At 41.7% G+C, this 14,250-nt stretch overlaps 1 protein-coding gene across 2 annotated transcripts in view; it reads right to left on the minus strand.

Annotated features, from left to right (window-relative positions):
• LOC139451133 (cytoplasmic dynein 2 heavy chain 1-like) overlaps positions 1-14,250 on the minus strand; it is an 87,559-nt gene that overhangs the window by 48,776 nt on the left and 24,533 nt on the right. For both annotated transcript variants that reach the window (XM_071232930.1, XM_071232929.1), the window contains exons 20-33: positions 13,753-13,908; positions 12,933-13,044; positions 11,364-11,534; positions 10,928-11,086; positions 9,934-10,157; positions 9,378-9,510; positions 8,785-9,015; positions 8,268-8,381; positions 6,954-7,231; positions 5,553-5,692; positions 4,678-4,796; positions 3,468-3,650; positions 2,558-2,781; positions 1,376-1,482 (exon numbers count right to left, since the gene is read on the minus strand). In XM_071232930.1, the coding sequence (XP_071089031.1) occupies positions 1,376-1,482; positions 2,558-2,781; positions 3,468-3,650; positions 4,678-4,796; positions 5,553-5,692; positions 6,954-7,231; positions 8,268-8,381; positions 8,785-9,015; positions 9,378-9,510; positions 9,934-10,157; positions 10,928-11,086; positions 11,364-11,534; positions 12,933-13,044; positions 13,753-13,908 (2,351 nt within the window). The remainder of the gene's footprint in view (positions 1-1,375; positions 1,483-2,557; positions 2,782-3,467; positions 3,651-4,677; positions 4,797-5,552; positions 5,693-6,953; positions 7,232-8,267; positions 8,382-8,784; positions 9,016-9,377; positions 9,511-9,933; positions 10,158-10,927; positions 11,087-11,363; positions 11,535-12,932; positions 13,045-13,752; positions 13,909-14,250) is intronic.

The following is a 14,250-nucleotide window of genomic DNA, read 5'->3' on the forward strand; positions in this document are numbered from 1 at the left end:
GTGCATGTATGTGTGTTTGTTTGTGTGGCTGCTTGTACTAGTCCGGACTGATGCCGATTTATAGTGCTAGCACACTGAGATACCATGCCGCAGTTTAACATGAATACCCCACTCAGACACAGTATACTGACTCCGAGCCGACCAGTCCTTGTTTTAGCCCCTTAATGCCGAGCGCCAGACAGGGTAACAACAAGTACCATCTTTTAACGTCTTTTGGTATGACGCGGCCGGGCCTCGAACCCTGGACCTTCCGCAGGCGGACGCTCTACCACTAGACCACGGAGGCGGTCTCAATGAATGAGATTTAACGATGTATCTCTGAAGCCACAAGTAATCAATCCTGGATCAGATATAGAAGTGGTCAGTTATGGTTAGGTTATTTGTTGTTTAACGCTGCACTCAGCAATATTCCAGTTTTATGATGGCGGTCTGTAAACAATCGAGTCTGGACCAGACAATCCAGTGATTGACATCATGATCTACACAATTGGGATACGATTACATGCATCAACCAAGTCTGCGAGTCTGAACACCCAATCCCGTTAGTCGCCTCTTACGACAAGCATAGTCGCCCCGGATCTTCACGTGTCAGAAGTACATGGTGAAAAAGTGAACAACTACAGATACACTCAGGGGGCAGTGAGAGCTCAACTTCCTGGTGTTAACCATGTAAACATTGTTTAAACTTCCAAGCCATCCACTTTGCTTTCATAAAGTCCATCAATATACTACTGAGGACAATGCTTCTAATCATCCCCCACATATGTATGTAGCACAGAAATATATCATATTTAAAGAGGCCACGAAATGAAAACATGAAAAAGTAATCACCAAAACAAAATAATATTATGGAGGCTAAAAAAATTAAAAGAATTGGTTTTCAGACAATGAATTTTGAAAATTTAGTGTGGGCGGGGGGTGTCTTCTTTTGTTGTTCAAACTAGTAGGTAACCAAATAAACAGTTGTGTACAATCAACCTGGGAAATGGCCTCCCAACATAAAGGTATTCCTTGATGAGTAGAACACTGGAATACAGTATTTGATTACCACTGGGCTTCCAGTGTGTGCATAGCTGTGATGCCGCAATAAAGCAGTGTGCATGAAAGGTGAGTAACTGCAAACTATATTGGATCACTTTTTTTTAAAGTATTCTAGCATTTCACTGCCAGGATTGTGTGCTCGAGACTCAGAATATTCAAGGATTTTTTTGTTTTTAAATGGACATATAAACGAAATGTGCTGCGGACTTAAAGATGATGCAGGTGATGATGAACCAATACTATCAAATTTTTTTAGCCTAATAAACCAAATCCAACATCAAATTAACACTACATCCAAGTGTGATGAGGAGTCAACAGTTGTTGCCATGCTTACCTCCCTGTGCCTTCTTGGCCTGTTGCAGCAGGTTGCCACACCCCCTGAGTACTGTCTTCAAGGCTCTCAGTCCCCAGTCATAGTGCTGCTGGGGGGTCAACAGCTCCCTGAACACACAAGCAGGTAGCAGGGTACATTCAAGCACGCTTCTAAGTAATAAATATGATCACTTCGTTGGTGTATTTATCCCCTTCTATACTAGACCCTTGATGTGGGAGACTAGGGAAGTAGATGATACTGACATGTCTTTCAAATTCTCACCATTATGTAGATCACACACTGCTTTCACACCCTTTCATACCATGGTTGAGTTGGTGACTCGCTTTACCCCACTTTCATCAGTACTGCAGCAGTATCATGGTGTTTGTTGATTTGTAGAATTTTCCTATTCGGAATATTCTATAAGTAATACGTTACCACTGTTATATCGCAAGAGACAAGAGTGAAGGGTGTCACATGGCAGCTAGGTGGCTACGCACGTGCTGCATGAGGTAATTGAGATCTCTGTGGTAGATTTCGCTATAGCAGCAGTTGTGGGAGACAACAGCCTCGGTATAACAGTGGTAACGTATTACTTAATGTAATTAATGCTACACTGAACAATATTTCAGCTATATTTATGACAGACCCGTGAAGATTCCGGGGTAGAATAGGTCTCCAGCAAAACATGCTTGCCGTAAAAGGCGACTATGCTTGTCGTAAAACGCGACTAACGACATCGGGTGGTCAGGCTCGCTGACTTGGTTGATGCATGTCATCGATCCCAATTGCGTGGATCGACGCTCATGACATTAATCACTGGATTGTCTGGTCCAGACTCGAATATTTACAGACCGCCGTCATATAGCTGGAATATTGCTGAGTGTGGCGTTAAACAACAAACCAACCAACCAACCAACCAACCATAACTATGACAAAGGCCTGATCCAGACAAACCAGTGATTGATATTATGAGCAACATCACACGCCATCAGGGTAAACCAACGCGCAATCAACCAAGTCACACCCAATCTGATGACCTGATTCATTAAGTCTCTTGTGTGACAAGAACGTTTACTGGGAATCTATTTTAACCCAGAATCCCCACGAGTCGCCATGAGGAACAAACTCAGGTCCTTAGTGTACGACACAAACGCTTCAACCAAGGGGCTACTACACTGTCCTTATCATGTCTAAACTCACTTGGATAGATTGAAGATGGCGACCAGTTTCCTGCCAAGACCCTTGCCCTCTTTGAAACCCTCGGAAAAGAGGATGACCTCAGCAATTTGTTCGTTGTCAGGTTTGGACATGGCCACTGGTCGGAACAACTGTTTGAGATTATCAGGTAGTTTCTGTCGGCCTCCGTAGCCTTTCCCAGCTGGGTTCATTGTGATGAAGATGCCAGAGTTATGGTCAATGTTAATCTGGAAGGAAGGAAGAAGATATTTATACAGCAAAATGAAAAAATATTTTGCTTGCTTAATCATGCTCCTTAAGTGAGTGAGTGAGTGAGTGAGTTGGGTTTAACACCGCTTTTAATAGTATTCCAGTTATATAGTGGCGTGTCAGCTTAATGTGGGAGGAAAGCCCGAAGTGATGCAGGTCCAAGACGTTTACCACTTCGGTGAAACCCACGAGCATGGGTATGGTCCTGACAACCTAGAAACATAATCGGGGCGAACCGGGATTCGAACCCACAATCATAGGTTTCTGGCGTGGCCAAGGGATGCAACTCTGCACAGCGAATCGCGGCGCCTTTGACGACTAGGCCACCCGTGCCCCCCATGCTCCTTAAGAGTTATTTATCACAATAACATAAATTAATGCAATATGCATGTTCTGTCCTTACAGCTACACAGACACAAGACAATCATAGCTGTATAATTTCACTTTTTCATTGACGAACTTCGTTATCTCCAGTTCGTTCACCTGAAGTGATACAATGTAGCTTTTGACCGAATGTAGCTTACACCTAATTCCAAACTAGCAATAATGCTGGTGCCTAATAATGGGAGGTTAATCCATGGGCCCCGAGGCCAGCGTTATAGCGAGGGATGACTGTAGTCAAGTGGGTCAGCTTCTGTCCAAGTTGGTGGCATCAAAGACTCACGTTTCTGTTGAGCAGCTCAATGCCTGGTAACTTGTTCTTGATGGCATCCTGGATGACTTGAATCTGCATCGACACCGCAGACAGCACCGCCTCCTCCAGTCGGTTGAACTCGTCAAAGCATCCCCACGCTCCACACTTGACCAAGCCAATGAAGATCCGGCCCATGGACTTCACATCAATTCCCTGAAATAGAAATAGAGTTCAGTTAAAAGACAACACTAATCACACGTCTTGTTACAAAAGCTTCAGACTGACCTTACGTATAGAAAATGCAATACAGTACATCTATCTGCAGTCCAAAGACCTGAGTCTAGTTTAATTTCTTTTTAGCCAGTAAGCTTTGCTAATAATTGTACATTACCACAAAGGTCTACGCAAAACGATGTTAAGTGACAAGTTGGGGCTAACAGACAGAGCTCCAGATAAGCTTTTGGTTTTGTGGGTATTTTACCCATGCATTTAAAAACCATTGGGTATCAGTAATTCTATCTGGGTATTCAAATTTCTGTTACCCACTAGTTTTTACACATGTGGGTATTTAAGTTAAATATTTAAAAACACTATTCATCTAGTCCCTGCAAACTGGTGTTGTGTGGGTTCGAGAGCTTTATAGGACTAAAAAATACCACAATATTTCCACAAGAAAGTGTGATGGCAAATGATCGTGATGTAACTGTCATCGTGGAGTTTGGCCAGGTTGACGGAATGCCCGTTTATAATTTCAAATAAGTTGCTGATTTGCTAATCAAATACACAGGATTACTTCACAATATTTTTATGATACTCACAAGTTTTATTTTTGTAGCTTATCTTTTATGTTTGTTGCGTATTTGATACGCTTGGATTATATTTTACTGCATATTTCTGCATTTCTGATGAGTATCTTACGCAGATACGCAGCTTATCTGGAGCTCTGTAATAGGCATTTGAAAGTCTTGGGCGCAGTCATGCAGCTATAACCACATAAAACGTGTTCAAAGTGTCTTGTTGAATAAGGCTGTATACAAACCCACGCAAACTGCCCAAGTTGTCATAGACGTTACCATTCTGGTGAAACTCACTAGCACAGGTCCTTCATTAGCAGATCCTGGCACAGCAAAAGCTGCAAAAATTCACACCAAGTAATGGCACCCTGGACAACAAGCCCACTTGTGCCCATTTTCACTGGAAGGGTTAGCCAGTGAAACAATACAATAAAACTAAGACCTACCTCATCACAGTTGAAGACAAGAACCTGTCGACCAAACAGCCCACCGAGGGCCTTCACTGATTCTGTCTTCCCTGTTCCGGCAGGGCCGTAGGGGTTACCTCCCAGACCCATGTGCATACCTACACAACACATCTCCTTAGTACAACACAAATACATGTGGTATTGTTTATGGTGAAAATGATTTCAACAAAGATAAATTGAAAAAAAAAAAAAAAATCACATACCGTATTCGACGTAATAAGCGCCCCGCTCTAATAAGCGCCCACGGTGATATTTGATAATATACATTATAATATATATAAGTGAACAATCCCAATTAGCACCCCTTCCGATTGATCAATGTACACAAGACTTATATATCCGTGTATACGCACGCGTGTGTTATATGCACCCTTAATTATGGTCAATAAAATTCTGGAAAAATATATCTGTCGTATTTATATATGTCGAAATTTATCTTTCAACTCTGTTTTTTCCATCAAAATAATATTCTAATAACCGCCCCCTGTTTCTAATTTTGAGAGCGCCCTGGGCGCTTATTACGTTGAATACGGTATTTTTTTTAAAGCAAACAAAATCATGTAACTGTCTGATAACAAAGATATTTCCGTTTCTCTGTCTGAAACAAAGTCATTTGTTTCAGATAGATAAACAAAATGAATAAAGAATTAATTTTGTTTACCCAACAGCCAAGGACATTAATGTCCCCAACCATGTTTGTTTGTTGTTTAATGACCAGACAATCCAGTGATTATTATGAGCATCATCCCATGACACATCATGGTTCGATGAAAAGCAATCAACAAAGCCACCTAGCCTAACCTCCCGGTCCATGTAATTCCCTTACAACAAGCCTGCTGGGGATCTAGTCTTACCTTGTGTAAGCGTGAGGTAGCACTTGTCTGTCAGCGGAGTGTGGACCAGCTTCTGAGCGTTGCCCTGGTACTCGTAGGTGTACTCGAACTCAGAATCAACCATCCTCATACAACACAGGCCATCACGTCTCAGGTAGTATCTGCAAGATCACAGACCTCAACTTCAGTGTGACCACATTGCATAACACCTGACTGAGGATGACTTCACTACCAAAAAACCCATGATACACACACTGTATGTAAACAAAGTGATACAAGTCGTACCGTACTCGACATAATAAGCGCCCAGGGCGCTCTTAAAATTAGGGGGCTCGTATTAGAATATTATTTTGATGAAAAACAACAGGGTTGAAAGATCGTAAATTTCATGGTTTATGCTGACAGCCTGAAATGTTTATACACAACAGATATATTTTTCCAGTATCTAATTTCCCATAATTAAGGATGCATATAACACACGTACTGTACACGAATAAATAAGTCTTGTGTACATTGATCAATCAGAAGGGGGGCTAATTGGGATTGTTCACTAGCCATTATATCAGAAAATATCGCCATGAGCGCTTATTACGTCGAATATGGTATATGCTTACCACTTTAATAAAACCCACAAGTATGTGTATGGTGATGAAAAACCAGAAATCATTATCAGGCAAACCTTGGATTTGAATCCACTGTCCTAGGAATCTGGCACACCTAAGGGAAGCAACTCTGTAAAGCAAATTCTGTCACCTAATACAATGAGACCACTATGGTCCACCTACCCATGACCAGATATCTGTATATCCCCATGAAATGTTGAGTAGCATTCGTGAATAATGTGACAGAAGAAAATATTAAACAATTGACTGGATGAAAAGACATGAAAAGAGAATAAAATGTTACACATTGGGCACAAACCGTTAAAGGGCTTTACAAGTATGTGATGCCTCACAGAACACAGCCAACCTGAACTAAGATTCCATCAATAGTCCCCACATGATTAATTCTCTATGTATGACCCTGTTCAGGGATTTATCAAGATATACTCAGAGGCTGGTATTCAGTTCCAAGTCTGCATCCAATGTTAGAAATAAGAACAAAAACAAATTAAAATTACAAATTTCCATTTCATGTAATTATAGTTATAAGCAACGATAACCAATATTGCAGAGGTGATTTGTACTTCACTGACAACAGGAACAAAATAGAGGATCTAAAAGGCTTCAGTGCTTAGTTTTACACTATTTCGTTGACAAACATCCCAAGTTTGAAAGAGTTTTTCCCAGTTTGCCTGTCAGGGTCACCTAGTATGTAATCCTAGAGAACTTCCTGCCTGCTCCCTCTCCCCTTCACCAGCCTTCAATCTACAGTGAATCTCAGACCCACAGATTCTCCCCACAAGCAGCTTCCCGGGTTTACCTGAGTTGTTTCTGCCACTGCCAGTCAGCCGTGCTCTTGATACCACTGTTCATGAGGAAGTGGATGACATCTATAGCATGAATGGTATCCAGAATGAGAGCCTTGAGCTTCAGCTCCAGCACATGGGCTTCCCCTTCCTTGCCTGCGCCGGCAAGGTCCACGCTGGTGTACGACTCCAGCTGGTTCTCAATCTCCGCCAGGAAAGACCGCAGACCGCCTCGCTTCAACGCCTCCTCACAGTTCTCTGTGAAGCGGATCTGCTCCCCGAGACACAGGATCTGTACAAGAAGGTGAAGACAGTACAGTAACTCCACAATGAAGGAACATAGGTGAGGTGAGGTGAGGTGAGGTGAGGTGAGGTGAGGTGAGGTGAGGTGAGGTGAGGTGAGGTGTACTGACTCCGAACTGACCAGCTTTGTTTTAGCCCTTTATTGCCGAGCACTAGACAGGGTAACAACAAGTACCATCTTTTAACGTCTTTTGGTATGACGCGGCCGGGGATCGAACCCCAGACCTTCCGCTCTCCGGACGGATGCTCTACCACAAGACCACGGAGGTGGCGAAGGAACAGAGACAGGACCATAACACAAATTGATGATTGAAGGGAGACTATGCACACTGGTCTCGTGATAATTTTCAGCATAAGTATTGACGTAATAAGGCTTTGTATGAAGACATGAGACATTGTCTTGATGTAATAATGTCATAATTCATTAGATTGTTATACATAGCAAAATTGGAGTTGGTACAGAGTGGTGTTTGAACGATTAATTAGAGACTGCCATTTTGTTTGGGTGTAGCGCCCCTTTAATGCTGCTTTCTACAGTATTTCAGTTACACCATGCCATCACAGATTACTGTGGGAGGAAAGCCCAATATAATACAGGATGCAGATGTTTACTGCTTAGTGAAACACAAACTGTGCTCAATAAAATTGTAGCGTCTCAGATCCTTGAGCCACCGATCTTGATAAAAAACAACTTCCATTAAGTCCAAAGTCAGGAAAATCTAACAATAAAGAAGTAAGAAACAACATAGTTTATATGATTAGTTTATGATCTAGTTTATTTTGAAAACCTATCTTAAATGTGCCTTGGACAAGTTTCAATACTAAGCACCTACAGAGATCTGTCACTATCTCTTACGCCACTTTTACCAATATTCCAGCAATATCACAGCAAGAGATTCCAGAAAATAGGCTTCACACATTGTAGCCATGTGGGCAATCTTTGGGGTGATGAGTGAATGCTCTAATCACCAAGCTACACCACTGTCACCATCTGTGATGTGCTATGGTTGTTTAACACGCCTTACCTGTGATGGGTACCGGTTGGGGTCGAGGCCACTAGATTTGTTGTCCTTGAGGCAGTCTTTCAGCAACTCTCTCAGCGTGTCCTTCATCTCTTCTGCCAGTTTGCTGAGCCAGACCTGGTGAGGAATGGACGAGGATAAATAATTATTTAAATCAACTAAATATAACACACAAACACAGACACACAACACACATACACAGACACACATACAGACACAGACAGACAGACAGACAGACAAAGACATACAGATAGACATAGAGACAGACAGACACAGAGACAGACAGACAAACACACAGACACAGACAGACAGAGACACATATGAAGTAAAGTGAAGAAGTAGAAAGCCAAGACTTCAAGACTTCAAGCAAATCATTTAAAGAACAAAATTCTTCTTACTGAAGGAAATCGAAGGTGACTCTTTTTTTATCAATGCCAAAACAATCAGTATGTGAGGGAGTGTGTGTCTAAGGTCTGCGAAGTAAGTACCACTGACAACAGATAGTCTCATCACTACGTACCTCAACCTCTGGCATGATCTTGACCTTGCGTTTGAGAGGAACCACCTCCCCCTCCAGGGACTTCATGGCGAGGATGTGCTCGCAGGTGTCGTCAAACTGTACCGAGTGTATTCCAGCAAACAGCTTCTTCAGGTGGGACTGGATGACGTTGGGATTCGTGGACTGACCCAGAATCTCCAGCAAGTCATCGTCACCAATGAAGTAGAATCTTGGGAACAGCGAACGCTTCTCCTGGTAACAACATAAATATTGGAGAGTGGAGGGACCTGATCGTGAATGTGAAACAAAATATCTTTATAAAGAAGAAAAATATCTACCACATTACTTAAATGCAAAGGAGCCAAAGACGATACTCTGAAAGTACATCTGGTTCTTGCATATAAGTAATATCAAGTCCAATGAAACCTTGGTAATCCAAACAGAACCATTATCAGTGAGATTTGCATTGAAATATTTCTGGACCATTAAGTGTTAAACCATTAATATGTAAAATTTCTAACAGTAATGATTTGGAATGCAGAAGTAACAGGGTCTCATTATACTTAAATGGCATCGCAATAAATTCTAATAAAGTGCTTCTCATATGTCCTAACCTCCAGGAACTCGTTGAGCGACTTCTGACACCTCTGCAGCTGGTCCAGACTTGTAGACAGCAGGTTCCGTAGCCCCGCCTTGCTCACCAGTGACAGGACGCGATTGTCTCGGTGCACGTCCATCATGATGTTCCTGCATAGAAGGACTGAACTTTCAACTACTGGCTCACATATGTCCTTTTTATTTCCTATGTTTTTGACACCACAGGAAGCAATATTTAGGCTATATTTGGGTTGCCTGTACTTTCCCTTATCGAGTCTGGAGGGGACAAACCAGTGATTGACATTATGAGCATGTTGTCAGGGTGCATTGACCAATTAAACATGTCACTGAGTCCACCCATACATTAAGTCAGCTCTCAATAGATTACCAGGGATATTTTGTAACCAGGAATTCCCTTGGATGGCTCAGATTAGACTACATGCAAATGTACTAAGATATTCATAAATTTTCATTTTTTAGATCAGCTGGATCACATTAAACTTTCTGTTTCAAAACTTCAGAAATTATAACACACAATATTTATATTGAACAAAATTACAATCAACCACAAACCTGAAGTCGTCATCCACTCTCTTGAAACGACCTTGTTCTCGTGGCAGAGCTCCACGGCCAAAGATGGGTTCAAGGTAGACCCACTTCCTCTGTATCTGGTTGAGGTTGTGGAGGAACTCGTCCAGGTCAGCCAGGCGCTGCTCCCACACTGATGCCTTGTCCTCGAAACTCTTGTAGTATGGAGAGTCCTTGAGGGACTGCAGAAGGCACTGGTTGTCTCCTACCTAGAGGACAAAAAACATAACTCAACATAAGGTGAGGTACAATGGTGTTTAATGTCGCGTCCAAGATTATTGAACTTATACAGCAACGTGCATGCTCATGTGTGTATGTGTGTGGCTGCTTGTACTAGTCCAGACTGATGCCCATTCATAGCGCTAGCTCACTGAGATACCATGTGCATACCTTAACATGAATAACCCACTCGGACACTGTATACTGACTCTAGCCCCTTAATGCAGAGCGCCAGACAGGATAACAACAAGTACAATCTTTAAACGTCTTTTGGTATGACGCGGCCAGGGCTCAAACCCCGGACCTGTCGCTCTCCAGGCAGAGGCTCAACCACTATACCACGGAGGCAGTCCTAACTCAATATAAACATGAGAGGGTGACAGAGTGGGCGATTGAAATGCGTTCTGAGCTGCTTTTTAGTTACATTATGGCATGTCAGGTAGGAAAGACTAAAGCTTATAGACTGAGTTATATAGGATTCAAACTAACTATAAGGAGATCCTGACATTGCTAAGGGAAACAACTCTGCGCAGTGATTTGTATTTTATACCACTGAAGCACTCATGTCCTTTTAGTATGCCTTAAGTACTTATGAAATAGTCATTAGGGCGACATACATGTTGAAACAAAATTAGAATTAGTAACAGATAATATCCAAAGCAATTTCTTGTATATTTTTTTAAATAACAATCACATAGGTTAGTTTATCAAATTAAGATCCTACACATGTATGCCAATAAACTTTCTCGTTAAGACTCACCTGATTGACAATATCCTTCCATTCCTTGATGACATGAATGGTATTTTTGTTGCTGTCTTCATATTCTGTCAGCGCAAACACCGCCCCTGCACCCCACAGCTCCAGCTCTCGGATAGCTTCACGGATAGTTACCTCCCCTTGAGCTTTCTGGTTCAACTCCTGTAGACAATACAAGTCAAAGAAAGATTGAATGAATTTTTAATTTTATGCCAAACAAACAGTCACACAAATACTCTTAATGGTTTTAAGTCAGAAACCAATGAACATGAAAGCATGTGCCACTAACCACAAACTTGGACATACGTTAATGTGAAATCCTCATATTTGGAGATCATTTATTTCCTGAAACCATCAGACACATGCCAACTTAAGACATGATTTAATGCATGAACTTATCACCCTTAGATCAACAGTTTAATCTTGTACAAAAGATGACCTTGAGAGCATCTGCATTGATGATGATGTTGTCGCTGACAGCCAGGATGTGTCCGAAGGTGAGTTTCTCCAGCGTCGTTCCCTTGGGCATGTGTAGGAGTCGGAACAGCTCCATCCAGTGATCCTGGGAGAGGGGCTCGCCTCGCACCCACTTCAGCACTGGCAGCACATTCTATAGACAAAGTTAAAATAAGCATGAAATACTCATATCCGACGCCAATATTAAATATCAGGTTGTGTGCAAGACAAGAAATATTGTACGGTTTTCAAGATCTGCTCTGGAAAGGAGCACTACCACCATTTTCAGTCTAAGTCAAAGTCGCTGCCATGGAAACTAAAAAAAAATATTTAAAAAATCGAAATTATCAAGGCACCAATTCACCACTCGTTCTATCTATGTGTCAAGTCTGGTTAAGATATCTCTCATGATTTTTTAGTTCAGCTCTGGAAACGAAACATGACAAACAGATGGAAGTACGGACAGACAGCACCCATTCCTTTATCTCCCTTCCACTTCGAGGTGGGGCATAATTACATCGTAACTCAAACTACATAGATTTTAAAATAATCAGGAGAAATTAATAAGTACTTGAAGATATTTCTTCTCAGGCATGACTCATTTCAATTAATTTTACATATACATGTACGTAAGACCTTGTATTAATACAGGCATTGATAAATAAATAACAGTCATATTTAGCATAACATCAAGTCTTTTGCGCTAAACCATGTTTTCTGTGTTGTAGGTGAGGTGTCATGTGATTCAGTTGTCCCTGTCATAATATTCACAGCAATTTGACCTCAAAGGTCAGAAGTTGCCATTGCCAGAAAGGTATGATGAAAAGATTGTGACATAATTGATTAACATAAAACAGTGACAAATTTAGCCTGCAACACAACTTCCTGATGTAAGGGAGTTAACTGACTATAAAGGCCAGTTTCCACCCTTGGAATTTCAGAGTTATATTTTGGCTGGACTAACGAGTCTACGCATAATCCAATCAAAATCATACAACGAACTAGACATCACTGATAACACTAGGTTTTCGAGAAAAGGGTTAGCATGTCCCGCCTTACTAGAAGCACCTGTCATTCACACAATTTGTATAAAAAGTATGTGTTTGTAGCCTGACAATGCACAGCAGTGCTCCTGTCATGTGAAGGCTACCTGCCACAAATCATGACATACCGTATTCTACGTAATAAGCGCCCCACTCCAATAAGCGCCCACGGTGACATTTGCTAAGATATTGGCTAGTGAACAATCCCAATTAGCACCCCTTCCGATTGATCAATGTACACAAGACTTATTTATTCGCGTATTATACGTACTCGTGTTTTATATGCACCCTTAATTATGGGCATTTAATTCTGGAAAAATATATCTGTCGTACATAAAGCAAAAACCACGAAATTTATCTTTCAACTTTGTTTTTTTCACCAAAATAAAATTCTAATAAGAGCCCCCTATTTCTAATTTTGAGAGCGCCCTGGGTGCTTATTACGTCGAATACGGTAACAACCATGTCAGCCCAAACATACAACAGCCCAGTGTGTTATGCCTGCCTACCTTGTACTTGTCAATGTCCTTCTGCAGTCTAACTGTCATTGTGGTGGTTTCCTCTGACTTGAGTCTCTCGTACCAGCCACCTAGGAACTCCTCGAATCTGTACGCTTTGCTCCTGAAACATGGCACAGTCAGTCAATGGGACTGCTTCGTGTGGAGGGCAATTGTCACGTTGTGATAATGTTCATCTTGTCTACTAGATTGTATGTGACAGGCGTATGCTGCTTCATGGGCAGGTAGCTGTAACTACGACAAAGCACCAATGTATGTTGTAAATGGTGTTTAAGCAAAGAGAACAAAACTTACACCAGAAACCTACGATCGTGGGTTCGAATCCCAGTTTGCCCCGATTATGATTCTAGGTTTGTCAGCACCATACCCGTGCTCGTGGGTTTCACCGAAGTGGTAAACGTATGAGACCTGCATCACTTGGGGCTTTCCTCCCACATTAAGCTGACTCGCCACGATATAACTGGAATACTCTCAAAAGTGGCATTAAACCCAACACACACTCACACAAATTCTGCCCCTCCACACATCATTCATGCATAGTTTCAGATTTCTTGGCTTCTGAGAACACATCACAGAAAAATAATATATTAATGCTGAATTCAACTTTTGTTTCAGTTTAAGACACACAAATTTCAGAAACGAATTTCAGCAGTTACAGTTCTACAAAAGAAATAGAGAAGGGGGTTTTCAAAAAATGACCTACAATTTAAAAACAACTTGTGATAATTATCATTCACACAAAGTTACATCTTTGTGTCTTTCTTCAAATAGACAAACTGAAAAGAGAGACACTATTCCAGTAAAGTTTTACCTAAATGATATCCAATCTTCCTTGGCCAATTCCTGCAGTCCACCATTGAACTCCTCATACAGTTTCCACATGCTCTGATAGTTCTTCAAGTCACTGGCTATCTCATCCACGATAGACAAGTCTGGTTGTTCCATCTCAAAGTGCTCACAGTCTGACCTGGAAGTACGAGATCAGAAGTAGATGACAGGGCTGTACCAGGAACATCTTCAGATTTAATAATATATTAAAATATTATTGTAACATATCATATTATCACAAGTGTTGTTCACTAAGTGCATCGGGGCACGGGTGGCCCAGTCGTCTAAGGCGCTGCGATTCGCTGTGCAGAGTCGCATCCCTTAGGCACGCCAGAAACCTATGATTGTGGGTTCCAATCCCGGTTCGCCCCGATTATGTTTCTAGGTTTGTCAGCACCATACCCGTGCTCGTGGGTTTCACCGAAGTGGTAAACATCTGACACCTGCATCACTTGGGCCTTTCCTCCCACATTAAGCTGAC

The sequence above is a fragment of the Haliotis cracherodii genome, unplaced genomic scaffold, assembly GCF_022045235.1.
Source record: "Haliotis cracherodii isolate W230 unplaced genomic scaffold, xgHalCrac1.p SCAF_8, whole genome shotgun sequence".
In the NCBI taxonomy this organism is placed as follows: Eukaryota; Metazoa; Mollusca; class Gastropoda; order Lepetellida; family Haliotidae; genus Haliotis; species Haliotis cracherodii.